The sequence below is a fragment of the Pan paniscus genome, chromosome 20, assembly GCF_029289425.2.
Source record: "Pan paniscus chromosome 20, NHGRI_mPanPan1-v2.0_pri, whole genome shotgun sequence".
In the NCBI taxonomy this organism is placed as follows: domain Eukaryota; kingdom Metazoa; phylum Chordata; class Mammalia; order Primates; family Hominidae; genus Pan; species Pan paniscus.
In genome coordinates, this window is record NC_073269.2 from 51424906 (window position 1) to 51444716 (window position 19811).

Genomic DNA, 19811 nt, shown 5'->3' on the forward strand with positions numbered 1-19811 from the left:
TTAGTTTGGGCTGAGCTATGGGACTTGGTCCAATTATTTCCACCAGCATCAACATCCTCACTGTCATTATCATTGGGCAGAGGCGGGAGTGAGGGGTCTTTAGTGAGAGAAGCGGAGTTTAGCTCCGCCTGGATGTGGCTGCAGCATTTGTTCATTCATTCATTCATTTACTCAGTAATTATTGATTGAGTGGCCGCTATGTGCCAGACCCTGGGGACACAACAGGGAAGACAACAAGACACAAATCTCTGGCCTCATGGAGCTGACATTCTTGTGAGAGAGAAAGTGGAAAGGGTGGCTGGGCGCGGTGGCTCACGTCTGTAATCCCAGCACTTTGGGAGGCCGAGGCGGGTGGATCACCTGAGGTTGGGAGTTCGAGATCAGCATGACCAACATGGAGAAACCCCTTATCTATTAAAAATACAAAATTAGCCGGATATGGTGGCGCATGCTTGTAATCCCAGCTACTCGGGAGGCTGAGGCAGGAGAATCGCTTGAACCTGGGAGGGTGAGCAGAGATCGCGCCATTGCACTCTAGCCTGGGCAACAAGAGCAAAACTCCGTCTCAAAAAAAAAAAACGAAAGTGGAAAGGGTGGTAGAGGGGGCTGAGGAGTTTGGAAAATCTTGCTGTCAGTAGGGAGCCATTGAGTGTTGAGTTGGGGTGGGGGTGTTATGGTTGGCACATTTGCATAGTTACTGAGGACAGGTTAGGAGGGGCCCTTTCTCCCTAATGCCCTACACTGTTCCCAACCATTATAGTGAAGCTCTTTGAGGTGATTGAGACTGAGAAGACGCTGTACCTGGTGATGGAGTACGCAAGTGCTGGTGAGCCGCCCACCCTCTCCGCCCTGCCCCTGTGCCACCTCCCCCTGCCGCTGCACCTGACCCTGACCCCGCTCGGCCTCTGCCCTGCAGGAGAAGTGTTTGACTACCTCGTGTCGCATGGCCGCATGAAGGAGAAGGAAGCTCGAGCCAAGTTCCGACAGGTTGGGGCAGGGCTGAGGGTGGGGCTGACTGGGTGCCTGGGTCCCTGGGAGGGCGTCTGAGAGCTGGGCATGGTCTGGGCTGTCCAGTGACCTGGGGGCGGGGCTTAAGTCTGGGCAGGGGTGAAGGTGCAGAGCTGGGTGTGCTGGGCATATAGTTGCCCAGATGTGAGGGCATCCGGATGTAGGTTTGCAGGTGCCCTGTTGGGTGGGTGAGAGGATGTTTGGGCATGAAGGCGCTCCGGTGGGCAGGTGTTGCATGTGTAGGGCATGTGGGTGTGCCCAGCACGTAGGTGTGTGGGTGATGGGGGCACGAAGGTGCCAGGGTGCCAGGTGTGAGTGTGCCGGAGTGTGATTCAAAAGATGTGTGGGCAGTAGCTATGTGGGTGCCCAGGTATGTAGGTATGTAGGTGTGTGGGGAAGAGGGTGTAGGGCACCCCAGGTAGATGGGCAAGAGAGGGCTGAGGGGTGGTTGTGTAAGCTTGTAGGTACTAGGGCATGCTGGTATGTGGGTGCCCGGGTGTGCGAGTGCCCAGATGTATGGGTTTCCAGGTGTGTGGTAGTGAGGACACCCAGGTGTGTAAGAGTGTGGGGGGGCCAGGTGTGGGGTAAGAATATGTGCAGGTGTGAGGGTGCCCAGGTGTGGGGTAAGAGGAGTTGCGGGTGTGAGGGTGCTGGGGCGTGAGGGGTAAGAAGATGTGCGTGTGTGAGGGTGCCAGGTGTGTGGGGTAAGAGGAGATGCAGGTGTGAGGGTGCCGGGGCATGTGGGGTAAGCAGATGTGCAGGTGTGAGGGTGCCGGGCATGTCGGCTAGGAAGATGTGCAGGTGTGAGGGTGTTTCTGCCTTGACGCTGCTGTCCTGAACTCAAGGGCCATGAGCCCTGGTGAGTTGGGGCGGCCTGTCTATCTACAGGTATGGGATATCCTCATGGGAGTTTCCAGATGTGAAGGTCAAGAGAGGCTGGTCCCCATGCCTTGGTTCCGACATCCCTGGGCATGGGGGTGTCCTGGGGGAGGCGTGTGTCTGCCCAGGTTCCACGGGCACCTCTTGCTGTGACTGAATCAGGGTGTGAGGCCCCAGATCTCAGGCTGTGCCTTGGGGAGGCCTGGGGCCCAGCTGTGAGTGGTTTCACAGTCCACTGAGGGAGGCTGAGGGTTTTGGGACCCACAAATAACCAACCTTCCCCCTCCCTCCCAGATTGTTTCGGCTGTGCACTATTGTCACCAGAAAAATATTGTACACAGGGACCTGAAGGTAAGCCCCCGACCCGCTGTGATCTCAGGGACCACAGCTCAGCCCACAGACTTCTCCCTGCCCCCACCCCTCCATGGTTCCCGTGGCCTCCAGCAAATTCCTCCAGCCCTTTTCTCCTCCTGCTCCTCCCTCCACACCCAGCACCCCCTTGACCCTTTCCCAAGCTTTTGTGGCAGAAACAAGGCCAGCAGATGGGGGAGCGGATTGGGAGGAGGGGACAGGAGGAGTGAACAAAGCAGGGAGAAACAAAGTGTCCCAAAATGGCCCTGGATGCTACAGGGCTGTTGGATAAGGACGCTGGGACATGATAAGGGGTTTGTCGCTCTCAGAGCCTTTCGGACCTTGGCATTCTCCGACCTTAGGACATTCAGGACTCCTTGAGGATTTAGGTTGCAGAGCCCCAGAGTCACTCTGCCCACAGGGTCCCCGAGTCACAGGAATCTGAGAACTTTTTTTTTTTTTTTTTTTTTTGAGACAGAGTCTCACTCTGTCGCCCTGGCTGGAGTGAAGTGGCGCGATCTCCGCTCACTGCAAGCTCCGCCTCCCAGGTTCACGCCATTCTCCTGCCTCAGCCTCCCAAGTAGCTGGGACTACAGGCGCCCGCCACCAAGCCCGGCTAATTTTTTATATTTTTAGTAGAGACGGGGTTTCACCGTGTTAGCCAGGATGGTCTCGATCTCCTGACCTTGTGATCCGCCTGCCTCAGCCTCCCAAAGTGCTGGGATTACAGGCATGAGCCACGGCACCTGGCCGGGAATCTGAGAACTTGAGAAGGCTTCGTTTTTATTTTTATTTTTGACATGGAGTCTCACACTGTTGCCCAGGCTGGAGTGTAGTGGCCCCATCTCAGCTCGCTGCAACCTCCGCCTCCCGGGCTCAGGCGATTCTCCTGCCTCAGCCTCCCGAGTAGCTGAGGTCACAGGCGCCTGTCACCATGCCCAGCTATTTTTGTATTTTTAGTAGAGACGGAGTTTCACCATGTTGGCCAGGCTTGCTCTTGAACTCATGACCTCAGATGATCCACCTGCCTTGGTCTCCTAGAGTGCTGGGATTACAGATGTGAGCCACCGTGTCCAGTCTGAGAAGGGGCTTTGAGAGAAAAGCCACCTTGGCCAGTACCAGGCAGGAAGGGACTCAACGGGGCTCCAGCCCAGCTACCTGTAGGAGCTGAGCCAGGCAGCCTCCTCGAGTACCTGTGGCCCCAGGGTCCGCATTCCACACCTTCCGCTGCATGTCTCAGGCCTCGCGCTCCAAGACCAGGTGGCTGACCGTTTGGTTGGCTCAAATCCGGTTGTCTTGACTGTCGTTTTGTGAGCACCTGTGTGCTAGGTGGCATCCTAGGTGCTTTAAGGAAGTGCTTCTGGAACTATCTGTGAGGAAGGACTGGGTTGGTTTTGTTGTTTTGTTTTGTTTTTTTGTTGCCCATACTGAAGTGTGATGGTTCCATCACAGCTCACTGTAGCCTCAACCTCTTGGGCTCAAATAGTTCTCTCACCTCAGCCTCCTGGGTAGCTGGAACCACAGGTGTGAGCCACGAAGCCTGGCTAATTTTTGATTTTTTTGTAGACAAGGGATCTCACTCTGTTGTCCAGGCTGGTCTCGAACTCCTGGGCTCAAGAGATTCTCCTGCCTCAGCCTTCTGAGTTGCTGGGATTACAGGTGGGCACCACCATGCCCGGCTAATTTTTGTATTTTTAGTAGAGACGGGGTTTCACCACGTTGGCCAGGCTGGTCTCAATCTCCTGACCTCGGGTGATCTGCCCGCCTTGGCCTCCCAAAGTGCTGGGATTACAGGTGTGAGCCACTGTGCCCAGCCACAAACCCCATTTTAAAAGCTATTATTAGATTCTAAAGAAATTCCACAGTCAAATTCCTATGGAGGACTAGGCGCAGTCTCACACCTATAATCCCAGCACTTTGGGAGGCTGTGGTGGGAGGATTGCTTGAGCCCAGAAGTTCGAGAACAGCCTGGGCAACACACCCAAGACCTGATCTCTACAAAAAATAATTGTAAAAAATTAGCTTGGCTGGACGCGGTGGCTCTCACCTGTCCCAGCACTTAGGCAGGCAGATCACTGGAGGCCAGGAGTTCAAGACCAACCTGGGCAACACGGTGAAACTCCATCTCTACTAAAAATACAAAAATTAGGTGGTCGTTGTGGCGCATGCCTATAATTCCAGCTGCTTGAGAGGCTGAGGCATGAGAATTGCTTGAACCTGGGAGGTGGAGGTTGCAGTGTGCCAAGATCGCGCCAGTGCACTCCAGCCTGGACAACAGAGCAAGACTCCATCTCAAAAAAAAAAAAAAAAGAAAAAAAATTAGCTTGTATGCCTGTGGTCTCAGCTACTCAGGAGGCTGAGGCAGGAGGATCCCTTGAGCCCAGGAGGTTGAGGCTGCAGTGAGCCATGATCACGCCACTGCATTCCAACCTGGGTAACAGAGCAAAACCCTGTCTCTAAAAACAACAACAAAAAATACAAAAGCAGAAAGTGCATCTGAAGAAAAGAAAAATAATACAAAATGAAAACAAAAAACAAACTGCTGTAGAGGTTCAAGTGCTAACCCTCTCTTCACTTCCTTCCACTGGGCTAGGGTGTCCCTCCACACGGCCCTGGAGGCAGCACCTTAGAGGCTTCCATGATTCACCTGGAGGTCGTACGTCCCCTGGTGGAGGGTCCCCAAAGCAGCTAACACGAGTTTTGGGGTCGTATTAGTACACCAGGGGTACCAACCAAGGAGACCAACCCATGTGACTTTGGGGCTGGATTGCGGAGCCTCAAATGGCAGGAAAAGAAATGTAATCCCTGGCCTGGCGTGGCGGCTCACACCTGTAATCTCAGCACTTTTTGGGAGGCCGAGGTGGGCGGATCACCTGAGGTCAGGAGTTCGAGACCAGCCTGGCCAACATGGCGAGACCTCGTCTCTACTAAAAATAAAAAAATAGCCAGATGTGGTTGTGGGCGCCTGTAGTCCCAGGTACTCGGGAGGCTGAGGCTGGAGAATCGCTTGAACCCAGGAGGAAGAGGTTACAGTGAGCCGAGATCGTGCCACTGCACTCCAACCTGGGTGACAGAGTGAGACTCCATCTCAAAAATAAAAAATAAGAAAAAGTAAGCCCTGAGCAAGCCAGATGCTATTACATTCAGGTTTAGGGAGGAGCTCTGTGGTGTGTCTTTGTAGGGTTTGGGCCTTTATTGGGGCAGGAGCTGGGGAAGAGTGGTCCAGAAATAAACCAGGAGACATAGGGAGACCTGGGAGGAAGCCAGGGATGCTGGTGACCTGGGCAAGGGAAGGACCGCAGTTGGGATGGGCCAGACGCGGGTGACATTTTGAAAGGTGGAGCTGTGCCTCTGTTTGTAGTCAGAAGGCTGGAGGCTTCTTCCTCCGTGCACTGTGGAAATGGGTGGCCTTGTTTAGATTCTAGTTGTGCTGCTTTCTTGCAATGGGCATGAGTTGTGGCCTCCCACAGCTTCTGTTTCCTCCCCTGTGAAATGGCAATTGCAAGACCGCATGCCGCAAAAAAATAGACAAAACTTTATAACAATACAAAACGTTTATTTATTTATTTATTCACTTATTTTTGAGATGGAGTCTCGCTGTGTTGCCCAGGCTGGAGTACAGTGATGCAGTCTCAGCTCACGCGATTCCTTGCCTCAGCCTCCCAAGTTGCTGGGATTACAGGCACCCGCCACCACGCCTGGCTAATTTTTGTATTTTCAGTAGAGACAGGGTTTTACCATGTTGCCCAAGCTAGTCTCGAACTCCTGACCTCAGGAGATCTGCCTGCCTTGGCCTCCCAAAGTGCTGAGATTACAGGCGTGAGCTACCGCGCCCGGCCATGAAATGTTTACTGATCACTGACTGCGTTCTAGGGGCCGCTGTGAGCACTTTACGCTTAAACCCACAACCACGCTTGAGGCAGGTGTCGAGATCACCCTCAGTTTACATACAAGGAAACTGAGGCACAGAGAGGTCTGGTAACCCACCTAAAGTTCACACAGCGAGTGAGTAGTGGAGCTGGGATTTGCAGCTGGAATTCTCCGAGAGTCTGTCGTTTCACCTTCACGTTATGCAGACGGACACTGTTATAATTGATAGTCCACAGAGCCCAGTGCATGGTAGATATGCAACCAGGATTAAATTATTGCTTTCGTTTTCCTGGGTCTTGAGCAATCAGGCCTTATTTTGTTTCTGCTGGGTAACTTGAGGCTCCAAGAGGGGCAGGAGATTACCTGAAGACCCCTAGATCTGCAGACCACATGGGGTAATAGTGATATTACATAGTACTCGCTGGGTATGAAATACTGTTCTAGCTTTTCTTTTGTTTTGAGACAAGTTCTCACTCTGTTGCCCAGGCTGGAGTGCAGTGGCACAGTCTCAGCTCAGTGCAACCTCTGCCTCCCAGGTTCAAGCAATTTTTGTGCCTCAGCCTCCTGAGTACCTGGGACTACTGGCGCACACCACCATGCCCGGCTAATTTTTATCTTTATGTTTTTTTGAGACGGAGTTTCGCTCTTGTTGCCCAGGCTGGAGTGCAATGGCATGATCTCGGCTCACTGCAACCTCCACCTCCTGGGTTCAAGCAATTCTCCTGCCTCAGCCTCCCGAGTAGCTGGGATTATAGGCATGTGCCACCACGCCCAGCTAATTTTGTATTTTTAGTAGAGACGGGGTTTCTCCATGTTGGTCCGGCTGGTCTCGAACTCCCGACCTCAGGTGATCTGCCCACCTCGGCTTCCCAAAGTCCTGCGATTACAGGCGTGAGCCACGGTGCCCAGCCCAATTTTTGTATTTTTAGTAGAGACGGGGATTCACCATGTTGGCCAGGCCGATCTTGAACTCCTGACCTCAGGTGATCGACCTGCCTTGGCCTCCCAAAGTGCTGGTATTATAGGCGTGAGCCACTATGTCTGGCCTGTGCTAGGTTTTCTATGTGGATTAACTCATAATTCTCAAACTACGCTATGAAATAGGAACTAAGATTATCCCCATTCTATGGATGAGGAAACTGAGGCTCAGCGAGGTAAAGTTACTACCTAAGGTCAGGTAGAGAGTAAAGGACAGACCCAAGAGTTGATCCCTGTGGGCCAGCCCTAGAGCCTGTGCTCCTGTCTGCCTCCCACATCCATGAAGGGCTTTGGCCTTGAGTCCCACTTTCCGCCCTCTCCTTCTCTCCCTGCAGGCTGAGAACCTCTTGCTGGATGCCGAGGCCAACATCAAGATTGCTGACTTTGGCTTCAGCAACGAGTTCACGCTGGGATCGAAGCTGGACACGTTCTGCGGGAGCCCCCCATATGCCGCCCCGGAGCTGTTTCAGGGCAAGAAGTACGACGGGCCGGAGGTGGACATCTGGAGCCTGGGAGTCATCCTGTACACCCTTGTCAGCGGCTCCCTGCCCTTCGATGGGCACAACCTCAAGGTACCGGGAGGGGCTGGGTGCAGGGGCATCAGCCCCTCCCCACAGTCAGGCCCCTATCCCCCCCACACCTCCCCTGCAGAGGGCCTCAGTGGTGGGACTGGCCTGAGTTCTCATGGGAAGACGGGGGATGGGCAGGATTCAAGTCCCCTCTGCAGTGAGGCCAGCCGAATGGACTGCCATGCTGGGGTTAAGGGCATGATCTTTGCAGCCGATAGGCTTGAGTTCAAATCCTGACTCATCCGTTCACTGAGCTAATATTTATGGCCCACTTCTCTGTGTCAGGCTCTGTTTTGGGCTTTGCATGTAAGGCGAGAACAAGAGAGGCAAAAACTCCTGCTTGGCCGGGTGCGGTGGCTCATGCCTATAATCCCAGCACTTTGGGAGGCAGAGGCGGGAGGCTCACTTGAGCGTGGGAGTTCAAGACCAGCCTGGGCAACATAGGGAGACGCTGTCTCTACAAAAAATACAAAAATTAACCGGGCATAATGGCGCACGCCTGTAGTCCCAGCTACTTGGGAGGCTGACGCGGGAGGATCACTTGAACCTGGGAGATCAAGACTGCAGTGAGCTGAGATCGTGCCACTGCACTCCAACCTGGGTGACAGAGGGAGACCCTGTCTCCAAAAAGAAATTAAAAAACAAACCCTGCCCTCGTATATGCTACGCTGTGGGTGAACCTTGAAAACATTGTGCTAAGTGACAGAAGCCAGTCACATAAGGCCACAGAGTGTATGATTCCATTAATGTGAAATGTCCAGAATAGGCAAATCCATAGAGACAGAAAGTGGATTACTGGTTGCCTGAGGCTGGGGGGGAGGAGCAAGTTGGAGGTTGATTGCTAAAGGGTACTGAATTTCTTTTGAGGTGATGAAAAATGTTCTAAAATTCAATGTAGTGGCCGGCCTGATGGCTCACACCTATATTCCCAGCACTTTGGGAGGCCGAGGCAGGCAGATCACCTGAGGTCAGGAGTTCGAGACCAGCCTGGCCAACATGGTGAAACCCTGTCTTTACTAAAAATACAAAAATTAACCGGGTGTGGTGGCAGGCACCTGTAATCCCAGCTACTGGAGAGGCTGAGGCAGGAGAATCGCTTGAACCTGGGAGGCAGAGGTTGCAGTGAGTCAAGATTGTGCCACTGCACTCCAGCCTGGGTGACAGAGCGAGACTCTGTCTCAAAAAATAAATAAATAAATAAAATTGAATGTAGTAATGATTGTGCAACTCCGTGCATATACTAAAAGCCATCGAATTGTGCACTTCGCTTCAAACAAAACAATTCCTGTCTTCCCAGACTAACATTCCTACTGGGGCCAGGCAGCTAACAAAACAATAAGCAAACTATATATGATATCAGATGCTGGCCTGTGCTATGCCGGGGGAAATACTGTAAGGGGATGGGAGGTGTGGGCTGAGTTGTTGCTTGCTTTTTTTTTTTTTCCCCTTTGAACTTTTTATTTTGAACGATTGCCAATCTACGGAAAAGTTGCAACAGTAGAGCAAATAACACATGGTATGTTTCAGGAGCTTCACAATCGCTGGCCTGTGTCCACATTTGCTCTATCTGTCTGTATTTGCACGTGATCTTTGCTGCCCTCATCGGCATTCATGGGGCATTTGACAGTTAGTTGCAGACGCTGTGTCCTTTTATCCCTAAAGGCGACAGCGGGTTATCTCCTGAGACCAGGGGCGTTTTCCTGTTGACGGTAACATACAGGAAATACAGCAGTGGTATAATCCTGGCCTCTACGCCATGGCCCATACTCAGATTTCATCCATCATCCCAGGAATATCTTTGGCAGCTATTTTTTTTTCCCAGTCGGGGATCCACTCGGGTCCCTGCGTTGCATTTAGCTGCGCCATCTCTTGTGTCTCCTTTCATCCGGAACAGTTCTCAGCCTCTCTTTTGTCTTTCATGACATTGACATTATCGATTAGTTCAGGCCAGTTAATTTTGCAGAACGTCCCTCAATTTGGGTTGCCTGGTGTTTCCTCTCGATTGGAATCGGGGGTGCATTGGGGCAGGAATTCTGCAGCTGGGACTCTCTGTCCTGCTCTGCGTTGCCCGTGAGGAGCACGTACTGTGATCTGAAATTGTAAAGTCAGGGAAATACTTGCAGAGGACAGACCATCAAAGCGGAACCCTGAGTGATGAAGAGGAGGGAGTCCCTTCTTCACAGTGGCCTTGGCCAAATAGCCAACCCCTCTAAGCCTCAGTCTCACCTGCTGTTCAATGAAGATCATAAAGGTACCAACCCTGTGGGCCAGGCGTGGTGGCTCACGCCTGTAATCCCAGCACTTTGGGAGGCCGAGGCGGGCGGATCACGAGGTCAGGAGATCGAGACCATCCTGGCTAACACACTGAAACCCCGTCTCTTCTAAAAATACAAAAAATTAGCCGGGCGTGGTGGCAGGCGCCTGTAGTCCCAGCCACTCGGGAGGCTGAGGCAGGAGAATGGCATGAACCCGGGAGGTGGAGCTTGGAGTGAGCGGAGATCTCGCCACTGTACTCCAGCCTGGGCAACAGAGCGAGACTCCATCTCAAAACAAACAAACAAAAAAGATGATACCAACCTTGTGGCAGTGATTTTTAAGGACTGGCTGAGATCAGGGATGCAAAGTGCTCATTCAAGACAGCCTTCTGGCCGGGCACGGTGGCTCAGGCCTGTAATCTCAGCACTTTGGGAGGCTGAGGTGGGCAGTTCACCTGAGGTCAGGAGTTCAAGACCAGCCTGGCCAACATGGTAAAACCCCGTCTCTACTAAAAACACAAAAATTAGCTGTGCCTGGTGGCATGCGCCTGTAATCTCTGCTACTCGGGAGGCTGAGGCAGGAGAATTGCTTGAACCAGGGAGGCAGAGGTTGTAGTGAGCCGAGATCACACCACTGCACTCCAGCCTGGATGACAGAGCAAGACTCTGTCTCAAAAAAACAAAACAAAACAAACAAACAAAACAGCCTCTGACACTCCGGCCATAGCTGAAGTCTGGGGTGGGGAGGTGTTGTCACAGAATAATTTTTCTGAGCCTCAAGCATGAAGCTAAGAGACCTTTTTGAAGGGCCAGGCCAGTGTCTTACCTGCCCCAGGTCCTTGTCACTTTCTGCCATCCTGGTGTCCCCACCAGGCACCCCAGGCCTTGCTGCGCAAAGGAGGCACACAGCTGAGAAGAGGCAGGTTCTAGCTCTGTCATTTCCTTTCTGAGTGACCTTGGACATGTCCTTTTCTGAACCTCAGTTTCCCCACCTGTAAGATGAAGACACTAAGAGTATTCAGGACAGGTGTCGTGGCTCATGCCTGTAATCCCAGCACCTTGGGTGGCCGAGGCGGGCAGATCACTGGAGGTCAAGAGTTTGAGACCAGCCTGGCCAACATGGTGAAACCCTGTCTCTACTAAAAATACAAAAAGTAGCCAGGCGTGGTGGCGCGTGCCTGTAGTCCCAGCTACTCGGGAGACTGATCCAGGAGAATCACTTGAACCTGGGAGGCAGAGGCTCCAGTGAGTCAAGATTGCGCCCCTGCACTCCAGCCTGGACGACAGAGCAAGACTCCATCTCAAAAAAATAAAAAGAGTTTGACACCAGCCTGGGCAACATTTCAAGACCACATCTCTACAAAAAATATCTTTTAAATTAGCCTGGCATTGTGGTGCATGCCTGTAGTCCCGCTACTTGGGATGCTGAGGTGGGAGAATTGCTTTAGCCCAGGAGTTCCAGGCTACAGCGAACTATGATCACGCCACTGCACTCCAGCTTCGGTGACGTAACAAGAGCCTGTCTCTTTAAAAAAAAAAAAAAAAAAAAGCATCTGCTTGCAGCCCGTCTGCATATGTTAAGCCCTTCGCTGGAGCTTGGCATCTGGCCACAGCATCATGCTTGGGAGCTGCGCTGGAGGTGGCAGTGGGGGCCTGATGGCTTCTTCTTCCCCATCACGTGATAGGCAGTGTGGCATGGTGGTCACACAGCACAGGCCCCAGAGCCAAGGCCCTGCCACTTTCTGGCTGTGCAATCCTGGGGCAAGTGACCAAACCCCTCCAGGCCTCAACCTCCTCGTCTGGAAAGTGGGCGTTATAACCGGGCTTCGCGGCGTTGTGAAAATGGATGTAATATGCATAAAGCACTTAGAACACTGCCTGCTAAGGGGTAAGTGTCCTGAAAGTGATCCAAATTAAATATTAATAGCCCTTTATGATCTGCAGAGGCTCCCCAGGCATGGGCATCTTTCAGCCCTTTTAGGAGAATGCTGCAGCAGAGGACTCTGTCCTAAAGGAGTCCTGTTCACCCTCCACGCTCAATTCATTCCTACCTGTTTTCTGCCTCCCTTCGTTTTTTTTGTTGTCTGTTTGTTTTTTGAGACAAGGTCTCAGTCACCCAGGCTGGAGGGCAGTGGTGCAGTCACAGCTCACTGCAGCCTCAACCTCCCGGGCTCAAGCAATCCTCCTGCTTCAGCCTCCCGAGTAGCTGGGACCACAGGCATGTGCCACCACACCTGGCTAATTTTTGTATTTTTTGTAGAGACAGAGTCTTGCTGTGTTGCCCAGGCTGGTCTCAAACTCACGGGCTCAAGCGGTCTTCCCACCTTGGCCTCCCGAAGTGCTGGGATTATAGACATAAGCCACCACGCCTGGCCTATTGCAGTTTTTTATTCAGATGGAAAGAGCTCCCCCTGGTCTGCCAAGCCATGGATTTATCTTATTTTTCGCAGCTTTGGTAGGGCCTCTCATAAAAGGCCCTTAAAGAGAAAGCCAGCAGATAAATCCATGAATGGCCTTGAGGAGTGTGTCTCTTTGGACAGCAGGCATGGCTGGGGGAGGGGAGAGACGAGAAGGCAGGAGAGGCAGTAGGGTCTCCTTCCCCTTGAGTGAATCTCATATTTACATACCGCTCTCTGGCTCTGGGCCAGGCATGTGGTAAGCATTTCACAGATTTTTTTTTTTTTTTTTTTTTTGAAATGGAGTCTTGCTCTGCCGCCCAGAGTGCAGTGGCGCAATCTCGGCTCACTGCAACCTCCGCCTCCTGGGTTCAAGTGATTCTCCTGCCTCAGCCTCCCGAGTAGCTGGGATTACAGGGGTCTGCTACCACACCCAGCTAATTTTTGTTTTTTTTTTTTTTTTAGTAGAGATGGGGTTTCGCCATGTTGGCCAGGCTGGTTTTGATCTCCTGACCTCAGGCGATCTGCCTGCCTCACCCTCCCAAAGTGCTGGAATTACAGGCGTGAGCCACCGCGCCCGGCCACATTTTTACGGATATTAACTCACCTGTACCCTGGTAGCAAGCATGTGAAGTGGGTCCTGTAATCCCTTTCACGGATAAGGAGACCGAGGCCCCAGTGGCTGACTCACTTACCTACCTCCCTCTTACCTGACTTAGAGAATAAACTTCCTTTTTTTTCTGAGACAGAATCTCGCCCTGTCACCCAGGCTGGAGTGCAGTGGCGTGATCTCAACTCACTGCAACCTCCACCTCCTGAGAGTTTAAGTGATTCTCGTGCCTCAGCCTCCCAAGTAGCTAGGACTACCGGCAGCCACCACCACACCCAGCTAATTTTTGTATTTTTAGTGGAGATGGGGTTTCACCATGTTAGCCAGGTTGGTCTCGAACTCCTGACCTCAGGCGATCTGCCTGTCTCGGCCTCCCAAAGTGCTGGGATTACAGGTGTGAGCCACCGTGCCTGGCCAGATAATAAACTTTCTCTGCAAGTTTTCCTCTGAATGAAAAGTTATGTAGCTTAAATTTTTTTTTTGTTGTAGAGACAGGCTGGTTGTTCAGGCTGGTCTTGAACTCCTGGGTTCAAGCTGTCCTCCTCCCTCGGCCTCCCAAAGTGTTTGGATTACAGGTGTGCACCACCATGCTCAGGTCATTTTTTATTTTTTGTAGAGATGAGGTCTCCGTATGTTGCCCAGGCTGTTCTTGAACTCCTGGGCTCAAGCGATCCTCCGGTCTTGGCCTCCACGCCTGGCCAAGAATTTTTTTTTTAATTGCAGCGTCCGTATGATGTTCCCATTTTATGGGCAGGGAACTGAGGTCAGGAGAAAGGAATGGGGTTTTGCTTACCTCGTCAAGGGCTGGGACTCAGAGCTTCTGTCACTTCTATCAAAGGGGTTGGGACAAAGGTTGTGTGTGTGTGTGTGTGTGTGTGTGTGTGTGTGTAATAGGTGGGGGGCGGAGCAGACCCCCTCCTCCAGTAACCCCATCCCTGCAGGAGCTGCGGGAGCGAGTCCTCAGAGGGAAGTACCGGGTCCCTTTCTACATGTCAACAGACTGTGAGAGCATCCTGCGGAGATTTTTGGTGCTGAACCCAGCTAAACGCTGTACTCTCGAGGTGAGCCCAGCCTCACAGCCAGCGGGGGCCCTTCTCGTCTCCTGACTCCCCTAAACTCTGCCTGCCCCCACCCACAAAAGCCTTCTTGACACACTTTTCCTCTCCCGTGCCCACCGAAGATCTGCTGCTGGTGAGTGGGGGTAGACAGGCCGTCCAGGGAAAAGCTCCCAGGCCTGTCCTGACGCCACCCCCCCGACAGGCTCACCCACTCCCTGCCTTGCCAGTAATTAGCTAATGAGCTCCTAGGATGATTACAGGGTGCCAGGGACCCAGATGATGCGGAGGAGGGAGGGTGGCATCAGGAGGCTCCGGCAGGGGACGTGGGGGAGAGAGAGGCCCAGGAGGCGCTATCTCTTAGGAAGCCCGCAATTCTGGGTGTTAGGCCTCGGAGGTTTGGGGCAGGGCAGAAGCTGTAGGATTTCTGGTTCCTTCTGACACCTGTCTTCCCCCTTCCCTGCTCCTGATGCCTGCAGCAAATCATGAAAGACAAATGGATCAACATCGGCTATGAGGGTGAGGAGTTGAAGCCATACACAGAGCCCGAGGAGGACTTCGGGGACACCAAGAGAATTGGTGAGGGTCAGGGAGAGCCATCCTGTCACCCTGGTTGGAGTGCAGTGGTGCAGTCTCGGCTCACTGCAACCTCCGCCTCCCAGAATCAAGAGATTCTTGTGCCTCAGCCTCCCAGGTAGCTGGGACCACAGGCGCCTGCTGCCATGCCTGGCTAATTTTTGTTATTTTTACTAGAGACAGGGTTTTGCCATGTTGGCCATGCTGGTCTCAAACTCCTGACCTCAGGTGATCTGCCTGCCTCAGCTTCCCAAATTGCCAGGATCACAGGTGTGAGCCACTGTACCCGGCCCATGTTCGCTTTGATATTAAGACATAAAGAGAGACCAGGCGAGGTGGTTCATGCTGGTAATCCCAGCACTTTGGGAGGTCGAGGTAGAAGAATCACTTGAGCCCAGGAGTTGGAGACCAGCCTGGCCAACATAGGGAGACCCTGTCTGTACAAAAAATAAAAATAAAAAATTAGCCAGTTGTGGTTGTGTGCACCTGTAGTCTCAGCTACTCAGCAAGCTGAGGTAGGAGGATCCCTTGAGCCCAACAATTTGAGGCTGCAGTGAGCTATGATCATGCCACTGCACTCCAGGCGACAGGGTGAGACCGTGTCTCAAAAAAAGAAAAAAAGGTCAGGCACAGTGGCTCACGCCTATAATCTCAGCACTTTGGGAGGCTGAGGCTGACAGATCACCTGAGGTCAGGAGTTCGAGACCAGCCTGGCCAACATGATGAAACTTCGTCTCTACTAAGAATACAAAAATTAGACGAGTGTGGTGGCAGGCACCCGTAATCCCAGCTCCTCTGGAGGCTGAGGCATGAGAATTGCTTGAATCTAGGAGGCAGAGTTGCAGTGAGCTGAGATTGCACCACTGTACTCCACGCTGGGCGACAAGCAAAATTCCATCTAAAATAATAATAATTACGGTTTTTACCATTAAATGGCAAAAACCGGAATTACTTTTGCATCAACCTAATTATATTAGTAGGTTGAACACAACAAAAAGTTGAACCATATGAAATTGCCATTTTTTTTGGTTTAAAATTGTCAGTACCACCAATTTTGTATGGTTTAACCTAATAGTGATGATTTATTCTGCCACATAACTAAAATGAATAGAGTAGGCAGCCTTCAGGCACAGTTGTATCCAGGTGCTCAGAGACAGTTGTTGGGAATGTTTTCTGTGGTAGCTTTTTCCCAGGCTGCTCTCCAGGAGGCAAGCAGATCTGGGTCACATGCCTTCAATGAAGCAGTCAGTGTGGCTTTGGGTGTAGAACACACTAATTAGCCAGACCTGGGTTATTCGCCTGCCTTAGGGTTGGAGCAGGGGAGCCATCCACGTGATCTGAGCGGAAAGAATGTTCTTTCAAAGGAAATCAATGTGCTGTTGGGAAGGGAGGATGGGTACTGGACAGGTCAAAGAGCAGACACCGGTGAATGACACAGAAATGAGTGGAAGTGGGCCAGGTGCAGTGGCTCATGCCTGTAATCCCAGCACTTTGGGAGGCCCAGGTGGGTGGATTGCTTGTGCCCAGGAGTTTCAAACCAGCCTGGACAACATAGCAAAACCCTGTCTCTACTGAAAATACAAAAACTGAGGTGGGAGGATCAGCAGAGCCTGGGGAGGCCGAGGCTGCAGTGAGCTGTGACCGTGCCACTGCACTCCAGCCTGGGTGACAGAGTGACACCCTGTCTCAAAAAAAAAAAAGAGAAATGGATGGAAGTTAAAGTTTCTGGGAGTCTGAAACTTCTCTCCATCCCCCCCTCCCAGAGGTGATGGTGGGTATGGGCTACACACGGGAAGAAATCAAAGAGTCCTTGACCAGCCAGAAGTACAACGAAGTGACCGCCACCTACCTCCTGCTGGGCAGGAAGACTGAGGTCAGGGGGCGCCAGGGGCCCTTGGGGACACGTGATGCCTGGGTGGAGGGACTTGGGGTGCAGAAGAGCCTCATCTGTCATCCTCTCACAGGAGGGTGGGGACCGGGGCGCCCCAGGGCTGGCCCTGGCACGGGTGCGGGCGCCCAGCGACACCACCAACGGAACAAGTTCCAGCAAAGGCACCAGCCACAGCAAAGGGCAGCGGAGTTCCTCTTCCACCTACCACCGCCAGCGCAGGCATAGCGATTTCTGTGAGTATCAACCCCACGCCCTCACACACCCTCCTTCTCCCCAAGGCCCAGACTTACAGTTACGTCAGGGTTCTCCGATTGGCAAGCAACAGAAACCCACTGGAGCTAACCTCAGAGAGGGAGGAATGTCTTATAAAGACACAGGGCATTGCATGGAACTTGGAGGCAGGAATGCACAGCCAGGCTCAGGAAGGGATTAAAACCGGAAAAGCAGCCAGACCCAGAGCAGACACTCTCTGTCTTGCTTCCTCTCTGCTTGTATGGTTTTTCCTTTGTCTCTCACTTATCTCATCCTATCTTTTTTCCTGATGTCCCAGCTCCCCGATTTTTTTTTTTGAGATGGAGTCTCACTCTGTGCCTCAGGCTGTAGTGCAGTGGTGTGATCTTGGCTGATGGCAACCTCTGCCGCACAGGTTCAAGCGATTCTTCTGCCTTAGGCTCCCGAGTAGCTGGGATTACAGGCGCCTGCCATAACCCCCCGGCTAATTTTTGTATTTTCAGTAGAGACGGGGTTTCACCATGTTGGCCAAGCTGGTCTTGAACTCCTGACCTCGTGATCCACCCTCGGCCTCCCAAAGTGCTGGCATTACAGGTGTGAGCCACTGTGCCCAGCCTTTTCTTTTCTTTTCTTTTTTTTTTTTTTTTTGAGACAGAGTCTCACTCTGTATCCCAGGCTGGAGTGCAGTGTCGTGATCTTGGCTCACTGCAACCTCCACCTCTTGGGTTCAAGCTATTCTTGTGCCTCAGCCTCCTGAGTAGCCGGGATTACAGGCACCTGCCACCACACCTGGCTAATTTTTGTATTTTTAGTAGAGACAGGGTTTCACCATGTTGGCCAGGCTGCTCTTATACTCCTGACCTCATGATCCACCCACCTCAGCCTCCCAAGGTACTGGGATTACAGGTGTGAGCCATTGCACCCGGCCCCCAATTTCTTACCTTAGAGACCAGTCCAAATGGCAGCTGGAATCTCTGGTCCAGGATGAAGCTCTGATATCAGAGTCAAGTTTGAATTAATCCATTGTAACTGGGGCACAGAGGACACGTTGTACAAAGTGGCTGCTGAGAGTCTGCCCTCTGGCTTTGCCTCCACACTGAAGTAAAGGAGGCTCTGGAAGAGAGCTGGGCAGACAGCTGATTATACCCCACATTCTGCAACTGACAGACATCTCATCTGCTGCAGAAAATGAATACAGAGTCTGAGTTTAAATCTGGGCCAGGCACGGTGGCTCATGTCTGTAATCCCTTTGGGAGGCCGAGGTGAGTGGATCACCTGAGGTTGGGAGTTTGAGACCGGCCTGGCCAACATGGTGAAACCCTGTCTCTACTAAAAATACAAGATTAGCTGGGCGTGTTGGTGCGTGCCTATAATCCCAGCTAATCGGGAGGCTGAAGCAGGAGAATTGCTTGAAACTGGGAGGCGGAGGTTGCAGTGAGCCGAGATCATGCCATTGCACTCCAGCCTGGGCAACAGAGAGAACTCATCTCAAAAAAATTAAAAAAAGAAAAAAAAATGGATACACACCACCATCAGCACCCATTAGGCATGGAGACTTCTGAGAGGTCCCTTCACCCACACACTCATCAAATTTTAACCCTCTCTGCTATTTTTTTTAACGGCTTTATTAAGGTTAAAATTCATATACCAAACAACGTACCCATTTAAAGTGCACAATTCAGGCCGGGCATGGTGGCTCACGCCTGTAATCCCAGCACTTTGGGAGGCTGAGGGCAGGAGGATTGCTTGAGCCCAGGAGTTCTAGACCAGCCTAGGCAACATAGCAAGACCCCGTCTCTACAAAAAAATTAAAAATTGGCCAGGCACAGTGGCTCACGCCTGTAATCCCAGCACTTTAGGAGGCCGAGGTGGGCGGATCACGAGGTCAGGAGTTCAAGACCAGCCTGGCCAAGATGGTGAAACCCTGTCTCTACTAAAAATACAAAAAAAGCCAGGCATGGTGGCGGGTGCCTGTAATCCCAGCTACTCGGGAGGCTGAGGCAGAGAATTGCTTGAACCTGGGAGGTGGAGGTTGCAGTGAGCCGAGATCATGCCACTGCACTCCAGCCTGGGCCACAGAGCGAGACTCCGCCGCCCCTCCCCCCAAAAAAATTAAAAATTAGGTGTGGTAGTACACGCCTGTGGTCCCAGCTACTTGGGAGGCTGAGGTAGGAAGACCACTTGAACCCAGGAGATCGAGGTCGTGGTGAGCCATGATCGCGCCACTGCACTCCAGCCTGGGTGACAGAGCGAGACCTCATCTCAAAAAATAAATTAAAAAGTGCACAATTCAGTGGCTTTAATATATTTATAGAATTGTACATCTATCATGATGACTGATTTCAGAACATTTTCATTACCCCAAAAAGAAAATTCACAACCTTTAGCAATCAACTTCCAGGCAGGGCATGGTGGCTCATGCCCGTAATCCTAGCACTTTGGGAGACTGAGTCAGGCAGATCACCTGAGCACAGGAGTTCGAGACCACTGGGCAACATGGCGAAACCCCATCTCCGCTATAAAATACAAAAATTAGCCAGGCGTAGTGGCAGGCGTCTGTAATCCTAGCTACTCAGGAGTCTGAGGCAGGAGAATTGCTTGAACCCGGGAGGCGGAGGTTGCAGTAAGCTGAGATCGCGCCACTGCACTCTAGCCTGGGTGATAAGTGATAAGAGTGAGACTTCTTCTCAAAAAAAAAAAAAAAAAATCAACTTCCAATCCCCCTTCCACCCTCAGCTACTAATCTACTTTCTGTGTCGATGAATTTGGCTATTCTAGACATTTCAGGTAAATGGAATTACACGATGTGTGGCCTTCAGTGACTGGCTTCTTTCATTTAGCAGAAAGTTTTCAAGGTTTATCCATGATATGGGTATCAGCACTTCATTCCTTTTCGTTGGCAAGTAATATTCCATTGCATAGATAGACCACATTTTGTTTATCCATTCATGAACACGTGGATTGCCTCCACTTTTTGGCTGTTGTGAATGATGCTGCTGTGAACATTTGTATCCGTGTTTTTGTGTGGCTGTGTTTTGCCGTCATTTCTCTTGGGTACATATCTGGGAGTGGAATTGCTGAGTCATCTGGTAACCGTGTGTTTAATAATAGTTTGAGGAACTTTCAGAGTATTTTCCAACTC

The 19811-nt window shown here is 51.8% G+C and overlaps 1 protein-coding gene across 5 annotated transcripts in view; it reads left to right on the forward strand.

The window, feature by feature from the left end:
- Positions 1-19811, forward strand: part of MARK4 (microtubule affinity regulating kinase 4) — a 52330-nt gene that overhangs the window by 12666 nt on the left and 19853 nt on the right. For all 5 annotated transcript variants that reach the window (XM_003817533.6, XM_003817534.6, XM_008970746.4 and 2 more), the window contains 8 exons: positions 761-826; positions 917-987; positions 2182-2238; positions 7422-7658; positions 13858-13977; positions 14451-14550; positions 16311-16420; positions 16512-16671. In XM_003817533.6, coding sequence (XP_003817581.1) covers positions 761-826; positions 917-987; positions 2182-2238; positions 7422-7658; positions 13858-13977; positions 14451-14550; positions 16311-16420; positions 16512-16671 — 921 coding nt within the window. The remainder of the gene's footprint in view (positions 1-760; positions 827-916; positions 988-2181; positions 2239-7421; positions 7659-13857; positions 13978-14450; positions 14551-16310; positions 16421-16511; positions 16672-19811) is intronic.